Source organism: Lynx canadensis, chromosome E1, assembly GCF_007474595.2.
Source record: "Lynx canadensis isolate LIC74 chromosome E1, mLynCan4.pri.v2, whole genome shotgun sequence".
Lineage (NCBI taxonomy): Eukaryota > Metazoa > Chordata > Mammalia > Carnivora > Felidae > Lynx > Lynx canadensis.
The window spans coordinates 53,047,640-53,066,558 of NC_044316.2; the positions used below are offsets into that span (position 1 = coordinate 53,047,640).

The window sequence follows — 18,919 nt, forward strand, 5'->3', positions numbered from 1 at the left end:
CCAGCCCGGGGCCCCAGCCCCTGCCACTTCCTAGAGGTGCAAGCCCTTCAGCGCTCTGGACCTCGGTTTCCTTGTCTGTGAAATGGGGGCGCCTGTGCCCCCCAGGGTTGTGGTCATGGGGACGCTGTAATGCAGGTGGATTAGCTCAGCCCGGCACCCACTGGGCACACGGGGCTCCCGAGCGCAGGAGCAGCACCTTGCACCCCACGCCGCGCGCCTTGCTCCTCTGCCCCCCTTGTGCTGCGCCCCGTCCAAACAGAAGCCGGCGGGCAGGAGCGGCCAGAACGCCGGGCAACATGACAAAGAGGAATGAGAGAGAATCGCCCAAGGTTTGGAGGGAGAAAGGCAGGCAGACGGACATACCCACCTCCTGAGTTAGACAGAGGGCGAATCGGGCACCCTCCTCACCGACCCTGGCCCCCCAAAGCCCCCTGAGATTGGGTGTGGCCTGCTCTCCCGTTTAGCGCCTGGCGGATCCCGGAGGGGTCTGTGCCAACCCCACGGGGTGCGCAGCGGGGTCCCGCAGAAAAGGGTCCTGTGATGGAGCGGGTCTGGCCAACGCTGGCTCCAGTGACGTTAGGCAGGCTCTTATGGGCGTTCTCCGTGTCCTCAGCGAGTTCCTCTGCATCCCGCAGCCTTTGCCGCACTTGCGGAAAACCTGGGTCCCCGGGAGCCTATGCTTAGGAACGCGGCTCTCCGGGAATCTTCAACTGGATGTGACCTCGGGGTCGCTGGTCTGACTCCCCACCCATCACCTCGGAGCATCTTTCTGGAGCACTTAAGAGGTGTCGGGTCAGGCTGGGTCCAGCACTCTACCCACATGCTCCCCCGGGGAGGTGGGTGCTCAAATCCTTCCCATTTTACAGTTGAGGAGACTGAGGCCCCGAGCATGGCCCTGGGCCCCGAGGGGGTGGCCTGTGGTATGGCAACCTTGCTGTTGGCCAGCTGGGTGGTCTCAGGCAGGTCGCTTGCCCTCTCTGGCCTGCGGGATAGCGACAGCTCTGTCGGGTGGTTGTTGGAAGAAAGGAAATCGCGTGGGAAGGCACAGCACTGCGGCCACACGTGATGAGGCGCAGTCATTATTTAACTGTTTCCTGTGCGAGAGGAGTGAGGGCCGTGCACGGCTAGAGAGGGGCTGCGATTGTGCCCAACACCAGGTCTGCCAAATCCATCATGCGAGCCGTCTCTTAGCCCAGCATGCCTGTCACACGTGCCTGCGTGGCAGGGAGGTCACCTGTCCCTTCCAGGTCGCTCTCAGGGCCACAGGCGGGGCCTCAGTATTTGGGGCTGCCCCATAACTTCCATTCGGGCCTCAGTCTCTCCTTTTGGGCCACGGACAACGAGCCCGCCCGGCTCATACCCAACAACCCTCTGGAAGTAGCCAGCACGTCCACACGTCGCCCCTCCTCCAGGACAAAGGCCCCATCTCCTTTCATGGGGTCCTCATGTGACACTTCCGGGCCTACCTGAACTGGTCCCCTTGGAGCCCACAGGTCAGGTGCACCGGCTGCAGTTAAGGGCGAAGGGGAGTAGGGGGAATTTGCTACCCACCTGGCGTTGGCCACGCACTCCATGGTCACCTCCGAGGTCCCGGCCACCACGCTGGTGTTCTTGGGAGGAATGATGATGGTTGGGGCGATGGGGTCTGCAGGTCCCCCGACATCTGGAGAGAGGTCAGGTGTTAGCCGGAAACACGGGTCGGAAATCCTATCTCTGCCCGGCCCCCATTAGAGGCTCATGCCACGGAAGACTTTTGTCCTTATGTAGCAGAGCGGGTGACCACGGGGCAGTGCCACGGCCGAACCTGCAGACATGCCCCCAGGGACCCTCTTACCCCTCCTCCTCCTCTCTTCAGTGTCCAGGGACCGCCCACTGGAGACCGCCAAGACCTTCCCCCTTCTCCCCTTGTCCTGTTTTTGCCTTCAAAATCCTTCCCTCCACCCACATTTATCTTGTTGGCTTACGTCGCCACTTGTCACGTCTTCTACCTGAACACAAACTCCCTGTACTGGGTTGGATAGTAATCCCCCCACATTCAAGTCCGCGGCAGCTGTGAACGTGACCTTATTGGGAAACAGAGTCTTTGCAGACGTAATCAAGTTAGGATGAGGTCCTTCTGTATCAGGGTGGGCCTTACGCCCAAGAGGGCTTGTCCTTAGAAGAGGGGTGAAATTTAGACACAGACACACAGACACAGAAGAGAAGGCCAGGTGACCTCGAGGCAGAGCCTGCAGCGAGGTGTCCCCGAGGCGAGGAGTGCAGAGGACTACCACCAGAAGCTGAGAGGCAGGAAAGGATCCTCCCCTCCAGCCTTCAGGGAGGGCACAGGCCTGCCGACACTTCTGGCCTCTAAAACCTGTGAGGGGACATTTCTGGTGTTATAACCGCCCCCTCCCCAGTTTACAGTACTTTGTTATAGCATCCCGAGGAAGCGAATACATTCCGTGAGGTGGGAATCTCATGGATCGTTGCTTTGGACCGAATTCTGTCCCCTCCAGATCGTACGTTGAAGCCCTAACCCCCATGCGACTGTATTTGGAGACGGGGTCTCCAGTAGACGGGGTTCCAGGAGGCCATAAGGGTGGGGCCTTAACGCAACAGGGCTGGCGCCCTGATCAGGAGTGAAAGAGACGTCAGAGCTCTGTCTTGGCCACGTGAGGACACGGCGAGAAGGCGGCTGTGAGCAAGGCCGGAAGAGAGGCCTCAGCAAAACCCAGCCGTGCTGGTACCTTGATCTTGGACTTCCCAAACTGCCTGTGCTGAAGCCGCAGGTCTGGTAACGGGTTACAGCAGCCCGAGCTAACACAGTCTTGCTCATGCTTACTTCTCTAGGACAAGAGCGACGTCTGACGCGTAGTAGGGGCCTCACGTGTATTTGACAGGGGAAGGCATGAACGGGTCCAGAGCTATCCGTGCACAACTTCGGGGACGATGATTGAAATGAAAGAGAACGTGTCACGAGTGGGCTCTACAAACACCAAACGAAACGATACCTCAAACTCGTCTAACAGCTTTGCCTTTTCTATTTTTTGAGTTCTTTAGGCTCTTATCTCTGTGGGCCAGCACTGGCCCAATGCTGACAGAAACTCAAGTACTGTCTGTGCACCTGTGCCAGGGCTCCTGAAAGTTCAAACACGGAGGGCTTTCTCTCTCACGAAAAATCCATCCAGTTGGCTCCTTTCCAGGAGACTCTGGAGGTAGCAGACTATAATGACACCCCCAGCCCTGGGGGAGGGGACAGTGACAGGACGGGGAGAACAGGTCACGGCCCCGCTGTCGCTCTGGGCCACCCTGGTTGGCCCTCGGCCACCCTGATCAGCCCTGGGCAGGTTTTCCTGCCTGGACTCCAGGCTTTGCTGGGAAAGGGAATAAAATGTAAAAAATAAAGTAAAATGAAGGGGGAAGAAAGGAAGCATATAAAGGAAAATAATTGCAACAATATAAAAGCCTCATGTAGGTGCCATAAAGAGCGATCGGATTGAAAGCTGCTGATATAGCTGAATCCATAAAAGTGTGCTCTAAGTTGTTTATTACATGCTGGGGTGCACAGGTACCACGGCGCAGATTAATGGGGCAAGAGGAGGAGACAGTTAGAGCCCAAGAGGGGTGCCCCACTGCGGAGCCAGGGAAACAGAGCCCTCGGAGTTTAAAAATATGAGGGCCACCCCAGGGCCTCAGGGCCAACTCGTCGGCTTTGGGAGGGGTGGAGGGGAGACTGACACCTATCCGGGGACCCTGGAGGTCACACCGAGGTCCTGGGGGGTCAGGAAGACTTGGTCTGAAACCTTGTTCTGCCCCAGGCATCCTGGCGTGGGGAGGGTCCTCAGCCAGATCTTGATTTTCTCAGTGACACAATGGGGATAAAAATGACTGTGTCTCAGGGTTATGTGAGTTCGGCCCCTCACTCAACAGCTCTTTTCTGGGTGAGGGCTCAGTCCACGCCGGACTGTGCCAGGCACCAGGGACTCCCCACTGAGCGAGACAGGCAGGGGTCTGTCCTCATGCAGGGCATGGTCTGGAAGGATCTCAGATCGATGCTTAGACATTTATCGGATTAAAGTGCATGGGATGGATGCTGGGAAGAAGCGCCTCGGTGGGGGTGGCGAGGCTGGTCTGGGGCGAGCGCAGAGTACTTGGCACATAGTAGGTCCTTAATAAATGATAGGCCGTCCTTCTTGGGATTTACCTGCCTGTCCTCAGGGAGAGATTCCTGGTCTCCCGTCTTCCACCCCAACCAAACCACGTGATGGACCCAGAGGCTCCCAGGAGGTGAAAGTCACAGCGACTGAGGGCAAGGGGCCACGTGCCGTGCCAGGCACCATCCCAGGCACCGTCCTGGCACTCTGCTAACCGACGCTCATCACAACGGCCACCGGAGGTGGGTCATTATCGTCATCCCACAATTTACAGATGAGAAAGCAGAGACAAACGGAGGAGGCCAAAGCAGTGAGGCAGTTTACTTCCCAATGGCAGTTGCTAACAAGGGACAAAACCAGGAACGGGGACCGGGTCTCCGAGGCTGTAAACCCAGGCCGTTAGCCACTCCCCAAATCATCTCTCTGGCTCAGTCCTCACTCGGGCACAGAAGGAAACAACTCTCCCTCTTGGCTGCCGTCAGCTCTGCCAGAAGTTGTCTGAACACACCTCTGAGCACCACCAGGTCCTGGCTGCCACCGGCATCCCTGTCCCCTCTCCCCCAAACCCCCTGCATGCACTCCCCTTCCCCTGTCACCGGCGACCCCCTGGTTGCAAATCCCCTTTTCTCCACTGATTCTCTTCGACCGCTCTGGACATTTGGCTCTGGTGACCTCTTCTCTGGCACCTGCCTCCCACGCGGTGCTCACATGGATCTCTCCCTGTCTCTGGATCCTGAAATGGACAAGCCAATGCCCTCTGCCCCTCCCCGCTCCCCCCTGTTTCCTGGCTCCCCTCCGACCTCACCAGCCTCCTGTTTGGAAAGGGAGGCTCTTGGGGTGATGTGAAAGCAGAGGACAGCTTGGGGTGGACCGGGGATGTCAAGATGGCCCTGCGTGGCACGGACTTGCCCCAGGCAGGACACATCCTACTGACAGGTGCTCACGGCTGGGGGGCCTGTCCTGTCAGCTCCTGGCTAAGCAGGTCTTCAGATGACCACCTAGGGTGAGGAGGACGGCTGGCTGTGGCTGGGGACGGAATGCAGGACATCTGCCTCATTGGACCCATACTCTGGACAGTGGGGTGAACGGAGCCCAAAGGTCAAGCCAGGAAAATCACATGCAAACCAGAGCAAGGAGGAGGGGTGTCTTCTGTGTGAGTGCCTGATGCGGATTGAACCCGGGGTGGGGGCTGGGTCCTGCTGCCCCTGGCTGATTTGTTTTTTCTTCTAAATTTTATTTACTTTTGAGAGAGAGGGAGAGACAGAGTGCAAGCAGGGGAGGGGCAGAGAGAGAGAGGGAGACACAGAATCCGCAGCAGGTTCCAGGCTCCAAGCTGTCAGCACAGAGCCTGACGTGGGGCTGAAATTCACAAAGCGTGAAATCATGACCTGAGCTGAGGGTGGACATTTGACCCACTGAGCCACCCAGGGACCCTGGCTGATTTTGATAATAGTCACAGTGAGGGACATCACTGTGATGCCTTCTCCCCGAGGCGCCTCAGTTAATCCTCCAATTACACGTTGCCACAGGCATCACGTTACAGGTGAGGAAAACGGAAGTTTGAGGACCACATGACTCACCTGGGCCACGGGTCAAGTGCGTGGGGGTGGGGGGGGGCAGGGAGGTAAGCCGCTCCCTTCTCCCGGGCAGGTATCCAACATGGGGGCTAAGAACCACAGGTGGCTGCGAGCTCTTGAAAAGTGGCGCCCCTTTGATTTGATGGGATTTAATTTTACCTAATTTACATTTAATTAAAAACGGATCCCCAAATCAGTTATTAGAACACTTTTAAGTACGTGTAGAACAACATGGGTATCCGACACCACCTTTCCAGCTGTAGATTTGATGAAGTCTAAACACAGATCACGTATTTCGGATGAAAACTGAGCAACCAAATTGAGATGTGCTCCAAGTGTAAAATACGCAGAGGTTTTGAAGGCTCAGTATGAAGACGAAGAAACCCGGTGCAGAGTGCCTCGTTAATATTTTCCGTATTGATTGTGTGTTAAAATGGTAATATTTTGGATATGTTGGGTCACATAAAATACATTAATAAAATTAATTCCCCTATTTCTTTTTTGCTTTTTTTTAATGGTTATACATTTATTTTGAGACAGAGAGAGAGCAAACAGGGGAGGGGCAGAGAGAGAGTCAGAGAGAGAGAGAGAGAGAGAGAGAGAGAGAGAGAGAGGATCCCCAAGCAGGCTCCATGCTGTCAGTGCAGAGCCCGACGTGGGGCTCCACCCCACGAACCATGAGATCATGACCTGAGCTAAAATCAGGAGTCGGACACTTCACCGACTGAGCCACCCAGGTGCCCCCAGGTTTGCATTTTTCAAGAGCTGTGACACTCTGTGTGAGGTCACCAGGGTTACTCCTGGTCAGGGGTCAACTCCCAACTCCCGGGCCACTGGCTTTGCTCTTAACTTTTCCATTTCTGAAGAGCATGAGCGCCACCCCCCCTACCCCACCGCTCCCTGTGCGCCCCAGGGCCGCTAAGAAGTAGCACTGCCCTGGGCTGAGGAGGATGGAGGGACGAGGAGGGAGGAACAGAGGGAGAGGCGAGGCTCCGTGAGATAAGTGAGGGCAGACAGAGCTGGTGGTGGGTAAAGTGGCAACTGCTCCTAGTAAATTGGCTGGCAGGCAGGCAGGCTGGGGGATTTGTGTCAGTGACATGAACAGGGTTTTGAAGCTCAATCACTCGTGGGAGGAGAAATTAGCTGAAAACCAGCCGATTCTGCTCTTAATCCAGTACAAATCGCCGCGTGAGAGCAGGAGGCGAGTGGCGATGGGGTGGGGGAAACAGACAGCCGGGGGAGGCTTGGGCAGATAACGGGGGTCCGGAAGGGTCCTACGCTCCTCCCTTGGGCCAGATGGAGGGTTGCGGGGGGCAGAGCTGAGATAGAGAAGAGAGGGAACGATGTTCACAGTGGGCCCCAGGATAGCTGGCTTAAGTCGGGGGAGGAGGTTGGGTTCTGGGGAGGAGCACCGAGTGGGGGGCTCTAACCTTTGGTGTCAGGGTAACCTGAGTCACTGAGGAAGACGGCCCGGCCTTGATGCAGACCGTGAACACTGCCTCTTCCACAATGACTGAATTCTATTGGACTCCAGGTATTCTGACCACTAGACAATATATGGGGGAAAACATCTGCCTCTGATGATTAAATTCCTTTCTCTGTAGAAACAGCAGAGCCAGGTCATGGCTGGGCCCCAAGGCTACAGGGACCAGACTGAGACCTTGACCCAGGTCAACGTCAGAGGTTACATCTGTGACCCTGAGAGGTCAGTATCTGGAATGGAACTCTCCTCCCTGCGTTCAGGTCTCTTTCTAGGCAGACTGGAACTTGGGAAGGAGAGAATTCTGTGGATACAGGAAGGGATTCTGCTGGTGCTCAGAAAGCCCAGGAAGGCACATGGTAAGGCCGAGGAACGTTCTGGGCTATATAGACACTGGCAGACAGAGGCCGGGATCAGGGGAAGGACACGGGAAGGCTCCACATGCAGACCAGCACCCTCATCTTTGCTGCTGGTGGCTGCGTCCCCATGCGACCGCGGGTGATAAATGAGACTTGCTTTTGGAGCAGGAGTGGTGCAGATGTGGAGAGACGTGAACATCTGGCTCCCGCAGCTTGTGTGGTTGCTGGGCGGCTGCGACACGCTCTGGCCCCACGTACTCTGTGCTTCCGGGCCTGGACTGGCTGCCTGAGCCACCCCACCCCCCTTCCCTATTCCAGGGGTGGAGCACAGAGGGAAGGGGCCTGGCTGGCTTTCGAGAATTAGGCCAGGGAGGGGTCCCCAGCACTTCCAGCAGGGATCAGACACCTGCCTTCAGTCTCAGCTGGACAAATACCTCTTGGCAAAGGAGATCTAAGGAGCCGACCCTTTTCATCTGCTACCATCTATTCTCTGCCACTGGGGAGAGCTTTGCCTATCCATTCCGGGGTGCTGGGTGGTTTCCGGCAGAGAGGCATTTTTAGGCAGGAGCCTGGGCTGAGAGCCTATGTTCCGAGAGAAGACGGCCCGCTCTGAGTAGCAGCAGCACTCTGTGTGTAGCCGCTGAGTAGAGGCTGTTAGTCTATTTCTCTAGAAACGAGTGCCCGGTCCCCTGCACGCTCTCCCTGTCAGCACCTGAATCCCAGAGGTGGCTATAACCCACACGTGCACACTCTCTCCGGCAGTCCCCGCCCTCCCTGGGCCTCCGGCCCTGCTGACAGCCAGCTAAGTGTCCCCTCCCCCGATGCAGGATTTCCGTCGTCTTGCCATGGGAACGGGACCCAGAACTCAGCTGCCTCCTTGCTCCCTCAGCTGGGTCTCCTCCTCCTATTCCTCAGAGGCCCCTCCCCGGCCCTCCTCCAGCCTCTCCGCTCCGCCACCATTCCATCTTCCCAACGACCCTCTGGAGCCCCGTTCCCAAGATTTAATGACGCGCTCCTCCATCCGTCCCAGGCCCGGCCGCTTACTTACTCTCCACGGCAAGAGTGATGGGCTGGCTGGTCTTGTTATCCCCGTTCTTGTCATTAACAGCCTGCACGTAGTAGCGGCCTGCGTCGGGAGCCACCGTGGACAGGATGACGAGGGTGTTCTCCAGGGTGATGGCTCTGAGCAGAGGAAAAAGATTTGTCTGACAGGGGCCCAGGGGCTCTGAGCATCGGAGGATGGGAGCGAGGACAAGAAGCTGGTGGCTCCCGGAGCCCCTGCTCCAGCCCATCTCCTGGGACCACTTCCCGCCTAAACTTTAGCAAATTTCGTTTGTAGAAAATCTGAATGTACTGCCAGCGTGGGGCGGGGTCAGACCCAAGTCCAGCACATGCACGGAGGTCCGAGACGGTCCACATGAAGCTTCCCGCCCCCCCCCACACCTGGCCCAGGATGTCTGAGCCCCCCATGTGTTCTGTCCTTTCCCATGTCATAGCTTTGATGCTGTGTGTGTGTGTGTGTGTGTGTGTGTGTGTCCGTCCATCTCTGCACCAAAGAAATCCATTCGCTGGAATGAATGAATGGATGAATGAATGGCGATGATAATGAATTTAGAAATGAGCAGGATCATTCCAGAATCAATGCCTTCACCTAGTCCTACATTTGTTCAGATGGATTCCAAAGCCACAGGTTTGCCTATAACACAGATGATGGGGGTTCACCTCTCCCTCCAGCCCCCTCCCAGGGTATCAGTTTCTACCTCCCTGAAGCTGGTCACCAAGGGTGAGATTGTCTGGGCTGGCTGAGAAGGGAAAAGGAGGCCAGCCGGGCAGTGGGGTGCAGGTTTTCTCTGCGGGGCTCCCATCATTCAGCCCCTCAGCCCCTGGTCTGCAGGCAGGGAAAGGGGTCCGTCCAGGCAGGAAGCTGGGGGCCCCATCCGACGTGGGTGAGACAGCACCGGGAGCATTGCCCACGCCCGCTCTGCCCGGCTCCCCCTCTCACCCATTCTCTTGATGACAAACAAAACCATTAGTTTGTCAAGTCTATCTTGGATTTTAATGTGATGTGCCCGAGACAGCTGTTAAACATCCTTAATGTTAGTTTAACAAGGACAGACCCAGTTGAATTCTTTTCAAATTTTCCCATTAGGTGAATGTTACAGAGTTTTAAAACAGGCTCTCAAATAAACATCCCTGCTAATGCCTCTCCAGCCGGGCTGTGCTGGTTTCCTCTCTCTTGGTTTTGGGGGTTCATGGCCTGAGTCACGTCGTCAGCAGAGCTCTGGGGATATAGGAGAGAAAAGTCGTCCTGCCCCATTTTTCTTTTCCCCTGGAGGAAAACAACCCTCTAGCTAATGAGCTCATGGGAGGTACAACAAAGCCAGTGGGTCCTTGTCCTTTGGTGTAGCCTGCGGGGCGGGCAGGGGTGCGGGAGGAAGACTGGGCCGTGTCAAGGGTAGGGGTAGCTCCAGAATGAGTTTGGTCCCAGCCTCTAAGGAGCACACAACCTCCTCCTCCCTGCTGGGCCTCAGTCTCCACATCTGTGAAGGGGGTGGGGGAAGAAATGTTTGTGAAGCTCCCTCCCAGCCCTGAGGTTGAGCGATTCTGATTCCTGTCACTGCTTTGGTTCTGTTCCCATCTGGCCTGAGGCTGTCACCCTCTGTCTCGGGCAGCCCTCGCCTGCCACACGGTCCAACGTCAGGGCTAATCTGGTGAGCAGTGGTGCCCCTAGACCACGTCACTGAAGCCCCCCACCCTCTCCATCACCACGGCACTGGAGACTCAGGTGGAACAGAGCCCCTGGTGGGTTGGGAGCGCCGGGTGCCCCTGGGTTCCACTCCCCAGTGCATCTACTGCCCCGAACCCCCCCTTGCCTCCGCAGAGGGTCTCCACCTCCAATGTGCTCTCTCCTGGGCGATGAAGACCCACCCCACCCACCGATCTCTCCTTTTGCTCTCTTTTGTCTATATTATGATGGATCCTCAGTGGTTCTTACCCAGGGGCACAACAGGGACTTATTGGACCCCAAGTGTGGGTTGTGCCGTTGCTGAGATGCGCTGGCCTGGGTGAGATGGCAGTTCATTTACCTGTTTCAGGCGCCCCTGCCATTGAGGGGAAGGCGGTGGGACAGCGGGGCTGGGCTGGCAGGTATACGGTGGAAGGTGTGTGCACTACCTCCAGGTTCGGACCCTAAGAACCCCCCCCACCCCGTGCGAGTCCTAGGTTCTCCCCTCTGTCAGAGCAGGGCAGCTCTGAAGCCCAGTGTTGAGGATGGCAGAGGCCCCAAATGTCGGTGGAGAAGCGACCCTCCCATCTCTTGCCTGTGCCAGGACTTTAGATGAGTGTGAAATCCACTTCCCTGGTGCTAAGTCCCTGGGATTTTGGGGGGGGGGGTGTCTGTAAGTGCAGCTGGCATCGTCTTGACCAGCACTCGAGGCAAGGAAAGCACTCTGTGCTGGGGCCCCCCGGGCCAGGGGCGGTGCTCTGAATGTGGACCGGAACGTGGCGGGCAGACGGGCTGGGAAGCACTGATGACTTTGGCCTGCCCTCCCTCCACCCTCAGCAGGGGGCTGAGGTCCGTGGACTTCAAGCCTTCTGCGGGATGACCACCCCCTTGATAGATGGTTCTGGAATGGGCCTGTACCTCACTTCCAGAGTCCACAGAGCTGTCTCTGGTACTCAAAAGGACTTCTGGCCTGCTGCATCCCAGGTACGCCCACTCCCGAAGAAGCTGGAGGTCAGGGTTCAACTCTCGGGCAGGGGCTGGGCTGCATTCTTCAGCCACACTCCTCTGGTTCCAATTTACTAGGTCTTTCCCTCTTCCCTGATTGGCCCAGCTCCCAACCCCACCTCCCGTCCACTACCCCTATTAAGCCAGCCCTTTTTTCCCTCAGGTCCACGGGGGCCCAATTGATAATTTCATTAAGAATAAAAGAAATCATCCCAGAACCTGACCAAAGCCCCCAGCATGTGTCTTTGTTGGGAATCTTGTCTCCTTTTCAGCAACGGGCACCAGGGCACAGGCGAAGTGTGGCTAATCGCCGTCTCTGTCCCGGCAGGGAGAGCAGCCTTCTGGAGATAGCACCCGCCTCCAGCACCCCTGCACGCCCCTCTGGCTGACCGCGCCCATCAGATGCGTATCTCTGGCAAACAGACGCCAGAGAATTTGCTTCCAGGGACCTTTCCTCTCAGCTATGAATATTAATCTGCTGTAATTGCGGAGATAAAATCTCCAGTGTTCTCTCCTGCGTTTGGCTGGAGTGCTGGTGGGGGTGGGGAGGTGGTGGGCGCGACCACGAGGGCGGGCACGTGTGTGTAAGCCAGGATCATTCTGTCCTGGTGCCAGAGGCTGCTGGGAACGAAAAGGGGGTGAGGACAGAGGGCAGGAGTGAGAAAAGGGGGTGGCAAGGTGTTAGGCAAGGGGTGATGGGAGTGAGGCTTTCATCCGCCACGGCAAACACGGTAGAGGGGTGCCTACGAGCCCTCCCCGCAGCCATGGCACACGCCATCGAACCGTCACGACACTGCCCTTGCCACGGAGTCTGGATGGGGCCCCAGTGTCCTTCTCAACACCGTCTTCCAGGCAGCCTCTGCCAACGGACTGGCCTGCAGGATGCCATCACTGATACGCCTGGAACTGTGTGAGAACCTCAGAGAAGGAAGGACTCATTCACCCGTCTCTGCACCCATGTGGCAAAGCATCCCCTTGCTGAGACGCAGCCCAGCATCTGTGTCAATGGTAACCCCTGATCTGCTGGCCTCACTGGCCCTTAGGCCTGAGGAAGCATGAGCCCCCTCGCAGCATGAGTCAGGCCGTCCCTGTGTTAACCCCGGGGTCAACTCCAAAGTTTCACCTGCCCCGTACCCACACCCTTCGGCATGTGCCTTCATGGGTCTCCCCACTCAAGACGCAGAGTTAATCCCTCCCTTCTTGAGGTTGACTTTTACCACGTGACCCTCTTCTACCATCAGGATGTTAGCAGAGGCTTGGTAAGTAGGTCTCCGCTCCCGCTTCCTCCCTGGTCCTCTGTCATTGCCAGCAGAAGCCGAGGCTAGCCGAGTGGGGCACGGTACATACGGAGCAGAGTGGCCTGGTTGTTTTAATTCATCAAGAGCCAGGCGACCCCAGGCAAGTGAGAGAGTCCAGCCAAGGTCCCCATCGGCAGATTCACATGACAAGTGAACGCTTACTGCTTCGGGTCCCTGGGACCTTTTGTTACGCAGCAGTATTATATCTGTAGCTAATGGATCTAACCTAGGAGAGTGGTTCTCAATTGTGGCTCCACGGCAGAGTCACTGGGGAGTTTTAAGAGACCCCCAGTGGCCAGAGTGTGCCCCCATTTCAGCGAAATGAGAATGTGTAGGGGGGTAGGATCTAAAGATCAAACGTATTTTTAAAAAGTTTTTTTAAATTAAAAAAAAATTTGATGTTTATTTATTTTTGAGAGAGAGAGAGAGAGAGAGCGAGCACGAGTGGGGGAGGGGCAGCGAGAGAGGGAGACACAGAGTTGGAAGCAGGCTCCAGGCTCTGAGCTGTCAGCACAGAGCCTGACTCGGGGCTTGAGCTCAGGAGCTGTGAGATCATGACCTGAGCCGAAGTCAGACGCTTCACTGACTCAGCCACCCAGGCTCCTCACGATCCAACGTATTTTAAATCGTCCAAGCCCATTTCCACAGGTATAGCCACGTTGAGAACCACCCTACCGGGACCGATTCTCTACAAGCGCAATCACTGTATCCTTCTTCTCTCCTGGTCTCCGTCCCTGCTGTCACCTAATTTCCACTTAAGACAGAATTAAGGACCTTGATTCTGGGGTCGGCAAGCCGGGAACCAGCTGTGTGAGATGTGGCCGGGTCGTTACACTTTTGGGGGGACTTTACCGTCCGTAAAACGGGGACAAAGCCAGCCACCTCATACGGCTGTTGTGACGGTCGTTCACGCGGCGGATGTCTTTTGAGCGCGTACTCTGGGGATCAGGCGGGGATGGAGATAGGGTGTCTCCTGCTTGGAGGTGCGCCCTGATGCTAAAGGACAGGGCCACACGGGCAGTGTGGTTATGAGCCCAGGTGCGAGGACACAGCAGGCACCCGATAAATGACAGCCGCTGTTACTGCCAGGATGTTCCCATGTTATTCTCGTTACGCTTCGCTCACTTGGCTTTATGTTCCCCAAAGGCAAGGACCGTCCGTCTGGGCTCCCGAGACCAGGAGGGGCTCCACCCATCATTGACCTGTGGCCCGAGGAGACCGGGACAAAGGTGGTCTTTCTTTGCTGGGTGTAGGGGACAGCTGGAGTCCAAAAGGGGAAAGAAAGCCTGGGCTGGCTCCAGACCCTGAGGAGGGATCGGGAGGGCCGGGAGTGTCCCCAGAGGAAATGCTTTGGCCCTCGCCCTCTGTGGAGGTGCTGGCTCCACGGCTCCTGCCCACAGGCCCACAACCCACGCCTCGGGCCACACAGAGGGGTCCTTGTTCGTGCTGAAAGGGCCATGTGTGTCCCTCCCTGCCGGGCCTCCCCTCCTCCCTGCAGCTAAAACACACACAGCCGCACCCACACCCCACATGGGAAACACCCCGGAGGCCACCCTGCCAGGGACGTGCCCGCGCCCTCCCACGGATGGGGAGGGTGCCCGTCGGGGGTTTAAGGGCTTTGGGAGGCAGGAGGGATCTCCAGCTGAGAGGGAGGCCAACCCCTGGGAAGGCGACTGAGCCGTCGTGCCCCCAAGCTCCACACGAGTGCTCCCAGAGAGCCCCTCCTCATAAGCCGCCCTTCTCTCGTCATCATCCGGGAGGTCCCCAAGCCCTTCTCCCAGGGTGAGCCCCCTGCATCCCCCTCCCCGGAGCAGGGCCTCACATGCGGCTGCTGGGCGGGATCTTGCGGCCGTCCCGGAACCAGGTCACCTGTGGCCGCGGGAAGCTGGCGATGCGTGGGGCGCGGATGACGGCTGCTTCTCCGTGGGAGACACTCTGGTACTTCTCGCCTTCCTCAAAGCTCCCCATGTCTGCGGGACGAAAGAGCACGTGTGAGGGTCCGCTTGTCAGGCTCCCAGGCCGGGAGCGGTGGCAGCAGGTGCCGGAGGGGAAGGAGCCTCCTCCGCCCCACCCCCGCCCCGTGCTCAGACCACCCCCATGACCCCGTCACCCCACCCTCTAACCCCATCATTATGACACGCCCTGCTTTGTGCTTGGGGGTTTATATCCACATATCCACGAATCGACCGATGCATCCAGCCACCAGGAGAGGTTGGTCATTGTTTCACAGATTTTGCAGAGGAGGAAACCACCCAAAACAGGCTCAGAGAGGTTCCTTAACTTGTCCGAGGGCACGTGGCTAGGAAGGGGCCGAGCCAGGATTTGAACTCAGACCTCAGAGACCAGAGTCAGGCAGAGCTGCCCCGGGGTTCCAGGGTGGGGTGAAGGGCGCATCCTGGGGCTGGTTGCCTACGCTCTTGGGGGAGGGAAGGTTGGGGATGCTGGAGAGGGTGGGGTCTTGGATGCTCATAATCGAGTATGGAGATGATTTCCCTCCTCTGCCTCGGGTGGGAAGTGTACGAAGCTGCATGGATGTGCGAATGGAAACACCATATTGCTCTTTTAAAAACATGCCTACCCCGCTGGCAGATACGGAGGGGAACACTTATCCCAGCTCCGATATGTCAGCCAGGAGGGGAAGGGAACATGCAGGCAGGAGACTTCTGGTCGCCCACCTGCCTGCTGACGTCGGGGTGGGGTTTGATTCCAGCAGCTGAGGGTTACAGTGGGGTACGGGAAGCGGTGTTTGTGCGGAAAGTCATGACTTCTGAACATTGACGGACATCCTCGCTACTCAAAGTGTGGCCTGTGGGCCAGCAGCATGGGCACCACCCGCGTGGTGTTAGAAATGCAGGGTCTCGGGTCCCACCCCAGACCCACTGAATCAGAGCCTGAATCGTAACCAGACTCCCGGTGAAGTGTGTCCATATTCAAGTGTGAGAAGCATCACTGTCCTCAACTTGGCCACGTGCCAGTTAGAATCACCTACGGAGTTTAGGGAAAAAAAAGTGCTGATGCCAGTTCAGGAACTTGCTCGGTGTGAGCTGGCCATCGGAACTCCCATGTGCAATCAGGCTCAGGTCACCGAAAACTTACCCTGCATGTCCCCACTGCCCACTGTCCCCTCCCTGACAAAGGGGGCCACATCCCATGCCACCTGGTCTCGTGCGGCTTTGACTGTTATTTCTCAAGCCCTCGAATACCCCTGCCTCTTCTCCCTCTCCTTCAACTGGGAGTCTGGCAGCCTGGCTAAACCTCAGAAAGGCCTGAGGGGCTTCGAATGTTCCCCAAGGTCAGAACCTTTGGGGGTGGTGGGACGTGGATATTTCTAAACATTTTGTTAGATGTTTTATTTTATATTTGAGAGAGAGAGAGAGAACGAGCAGGAGAGGGGCAGAGAGATGGAAACAGAATTTGAAGCAGGCTCCAGGCTCCGAGATGTCAGCACAGAGCCCGACGCGGGGCTCGAACCCATGAGCAGTGAGATCATGACCTGAGCCGAAGTCAGATGCTCAACCGACTGAGCCACCCAGGCGCCCCTGGATGTGGATATTTCTAAAGCTGTTCCCGTAGCTCCAACGTGAGCCAAGGTTGAGAACTACCAGTCTGGGCTCAAGCCAGCCGCTCTTACACTTTGGTGGGTCTCAGCACCCCCTGGGAACTCGGGCAGCCCACCGATCTCTTCCCCTCCTCCGCTCCTCCCCGGGGCACGGAGAGACCCTGCTTCAATGCACCTGTATCTCCGAGTTCTTGGTTCGCCCTCCTGAGGACACCGCTGTACCTCAAAGTTTGAGAACCACAGGCCTGTGCTCTCCTTTCCCAAAGTCCTGGGTTCGGTTCTCTTCTCGGCCACCCTGCCCCCTTGGAGGCCTCGCAAAGACTCTCACATCTCCTCTGGCTCTTCCCCGAGCCCCAGCACCCAACACTCGATTTCCCACCGAAAATGTTGGCACATCTTACCTTCCTGTTATCTCAGTTCTGTGAATAGCATCCCACCTGCACCTGCCCAGACCACCTGGGTTTTCAGATCCCTGGAGGCTTTCATGGTGCTTCATTCACCTCCCTGTCCCCACAGAGTCCTACGACTCTTCCTCAGGAATGTGCGTCCAAGTGTTTTCCCCAATTCCCGCAGGCCCACCACCAAGCCCACCCCGTTACTCCAGCTGCGCTGAGCCCCCCACCCCACGTGCTCCCCGGAGGCTCCCCACACCCAACCATCTCCCACACTCTTCCTATTTGCTTTTTCTGGCCATATCACTGACTTGCCCAGAACCTTCGGCATCTCCTCGTGACCCCCCAGGAAAGTCTAAATTCCCTCGCTCGGTTTCGAGGTCCCTCCTAATCTGACCCCAACCAACCTTTCCATGGTAACCACGTCACTGCCGTCCTGCCACACTGGATTATTTACACCCTGCTTCTCATCTCAGGCCTGTCCTCGTGCGGGGCCCCTGCCTAGAAAGCCACCAGAACAAGCCGTGATTCACCAAGGCGCCGTGATTCAACAGCATCTCAGAGAGATCCAGCCAATTAAGTATCTCGGCGAATAGAAGGTGCTGTCGGCATCCTTGTTCTAAATTTGGCAGGCGGTAAATGCACTGGTAATGGCTTTGGAGTCACTGAGATTTGAGTTCAAATTCTACTTCTGTTATTTATTAGGCATGACTTTGGGCAAAATTTTGACCTCGCTGAGCTTTAATTTCCTCTTTTGAAAAATGGAGCTATGAAGAGTCCCTTCCTCATAGGTTATAGTCAGGATTACGTGAGATACCACATGCATGTGTCAGGATGGATCTTTCTTCTTATTTTTTAAAGTGTATTTTTTTTGAGAGCGAGCGAGCGAGCATGTGTGTGTCATCAGGGGAGGGGAAGAGAGAGAGGGAGAGAGAGAATCCCAAGCAGGCTCTGTGCTGTCAGCACGGAGCCCAATGTGGGGCTCGATCTCATGAACCGTGAGATCATGACCTGAGCCAAAATCAAGAGTCGAAAGCTTAAGTGACTGAGTCACCCAGGCACCCCTTGGGTGTATCCTTCCAAAGATGGCTGCATCAATATTTATCTCCCATTCAACATACCCTTCTCACGAATGTGCTGGAAATAATGATGTACAACATCCAAGGCCAGGTCATCAAAAGGATGCAGCTTCCATCTAGATCTCCCTCTCTGTCCGGACACTCCTACTTGGGATCCAGCCGCCATGTAAGAAAGCTCAATCTGGCCCACTTGGACATGAGAAGGGCCCATGGATGGAGGAAATGAAGCCCCCAGATGACAGTCAGCACCAACAGTGGACAGACAAGGTCCTAGCCTTTAAATAAGTCTCCCAGCGGAGACCTCACTCATACAGAGCAGAGACAAGCCATCCCCACCATGTCCCGTCTCGATCCAAGGCTCACGCACTCGGTGAGTATACTAGATGATTGCTGGACATTGTTATGATTGAGGGCAATGCGTTACACAGCCACAGCAACTGGGAGAGTATGTTAAAGTGCTAAAAATTATACCTCATATTTACAGTATTAAAATATTAGAATCGTCCACATTTTTCACAGTTTAGTTTAAATATCTACCTCTTCAACAAAGATTACCCTAAGCCACCAAACACAACTAAAGAGCAAAGACCACTGAATGCTGGCCCTGCGTCAGTGTCCTTCCTAAGTGGACTTCACCTTCGCGTACTCCTCATGCTGCCATGGTCAGCTCGACTCTAATAAATACACATTTTAAGTTGTTTATTAATTTCCATTACTTGGCTCTGTCTATAAAAAAATTGCATCAATAAATCACATCGATTTCCGTTCTCACAATAATTTTATCTATTTAAAAAACTTTGCACGGAACTCCGAAGATATATTTGAACAATTTAAAGCAATTTCATGGTAATAGTGTTTCTTTCTCCTCTCTCCAGTTTTATTAGCTCCATTTCGTCAGTGAGGAAATTAAAGCTCATGGAGACAGAGTGGCTTATCCCACGTCAAGCAGTCAGGGCAGGGCAGGGCCAGCATTCGAACCTGGCCCCCCTTCTGCATTTCCTCCCTGCTTCTTCCATGACTCGTCCCCTCCGTTGACATGCTTCGTGCACATTGTTTCTCTCTCCCTGCTATACCGTGGGCTTCACGAGGCAGCGGTGTTCATCAGCACGTCCTTACGAGGTACCTGTGCTCTGCACACTGTATGTTCTCTCTAAACTCACCTAATGCCATCATGCAATGGCTCTGGCTTAGCCCCTACTGTGGGATGGATGAATGGATGGAGGGAGGGAGGAAGAGGTGGACGGGTGGAGGGAGGAGGGGACGGATGGAGAAAGGGAGGAACGGTCGGATGGACGGAAGGAGGGCGGGA

General features: G+C 56.2%; 1 protein-coding gene across 1 annotated transcript in view; it reads right to left on the reverse strand.

Moving 5' to 3' along the window:
- Nucleotides 1-18,919, reverse strand: part of SDK2 (sidekick cell adhesion molecule 2) — a 264,141-nt gene that overhangs the window by 85,005 nt on the left and 160,217 nt on the right. The window contains exons 4-6 of the mRNA XM_030296416.1: nt 14,403-14,550; nt 8,601-8,734; nt 1,552-1,663 (exon numbers count right to left, since the gene is read on the reverse strand). Coding sequence (XP_030152276.1) covers nt 1,552-1,663; nt 8,601-8,734; nt 14,403-14,550 — 394 coding nt within the window. The remainder of the gene's footprint in view (nt 1-1,551; nt 1,664-8,600; nt 8,735-14,402; nt 14,551-18,919) is intronic.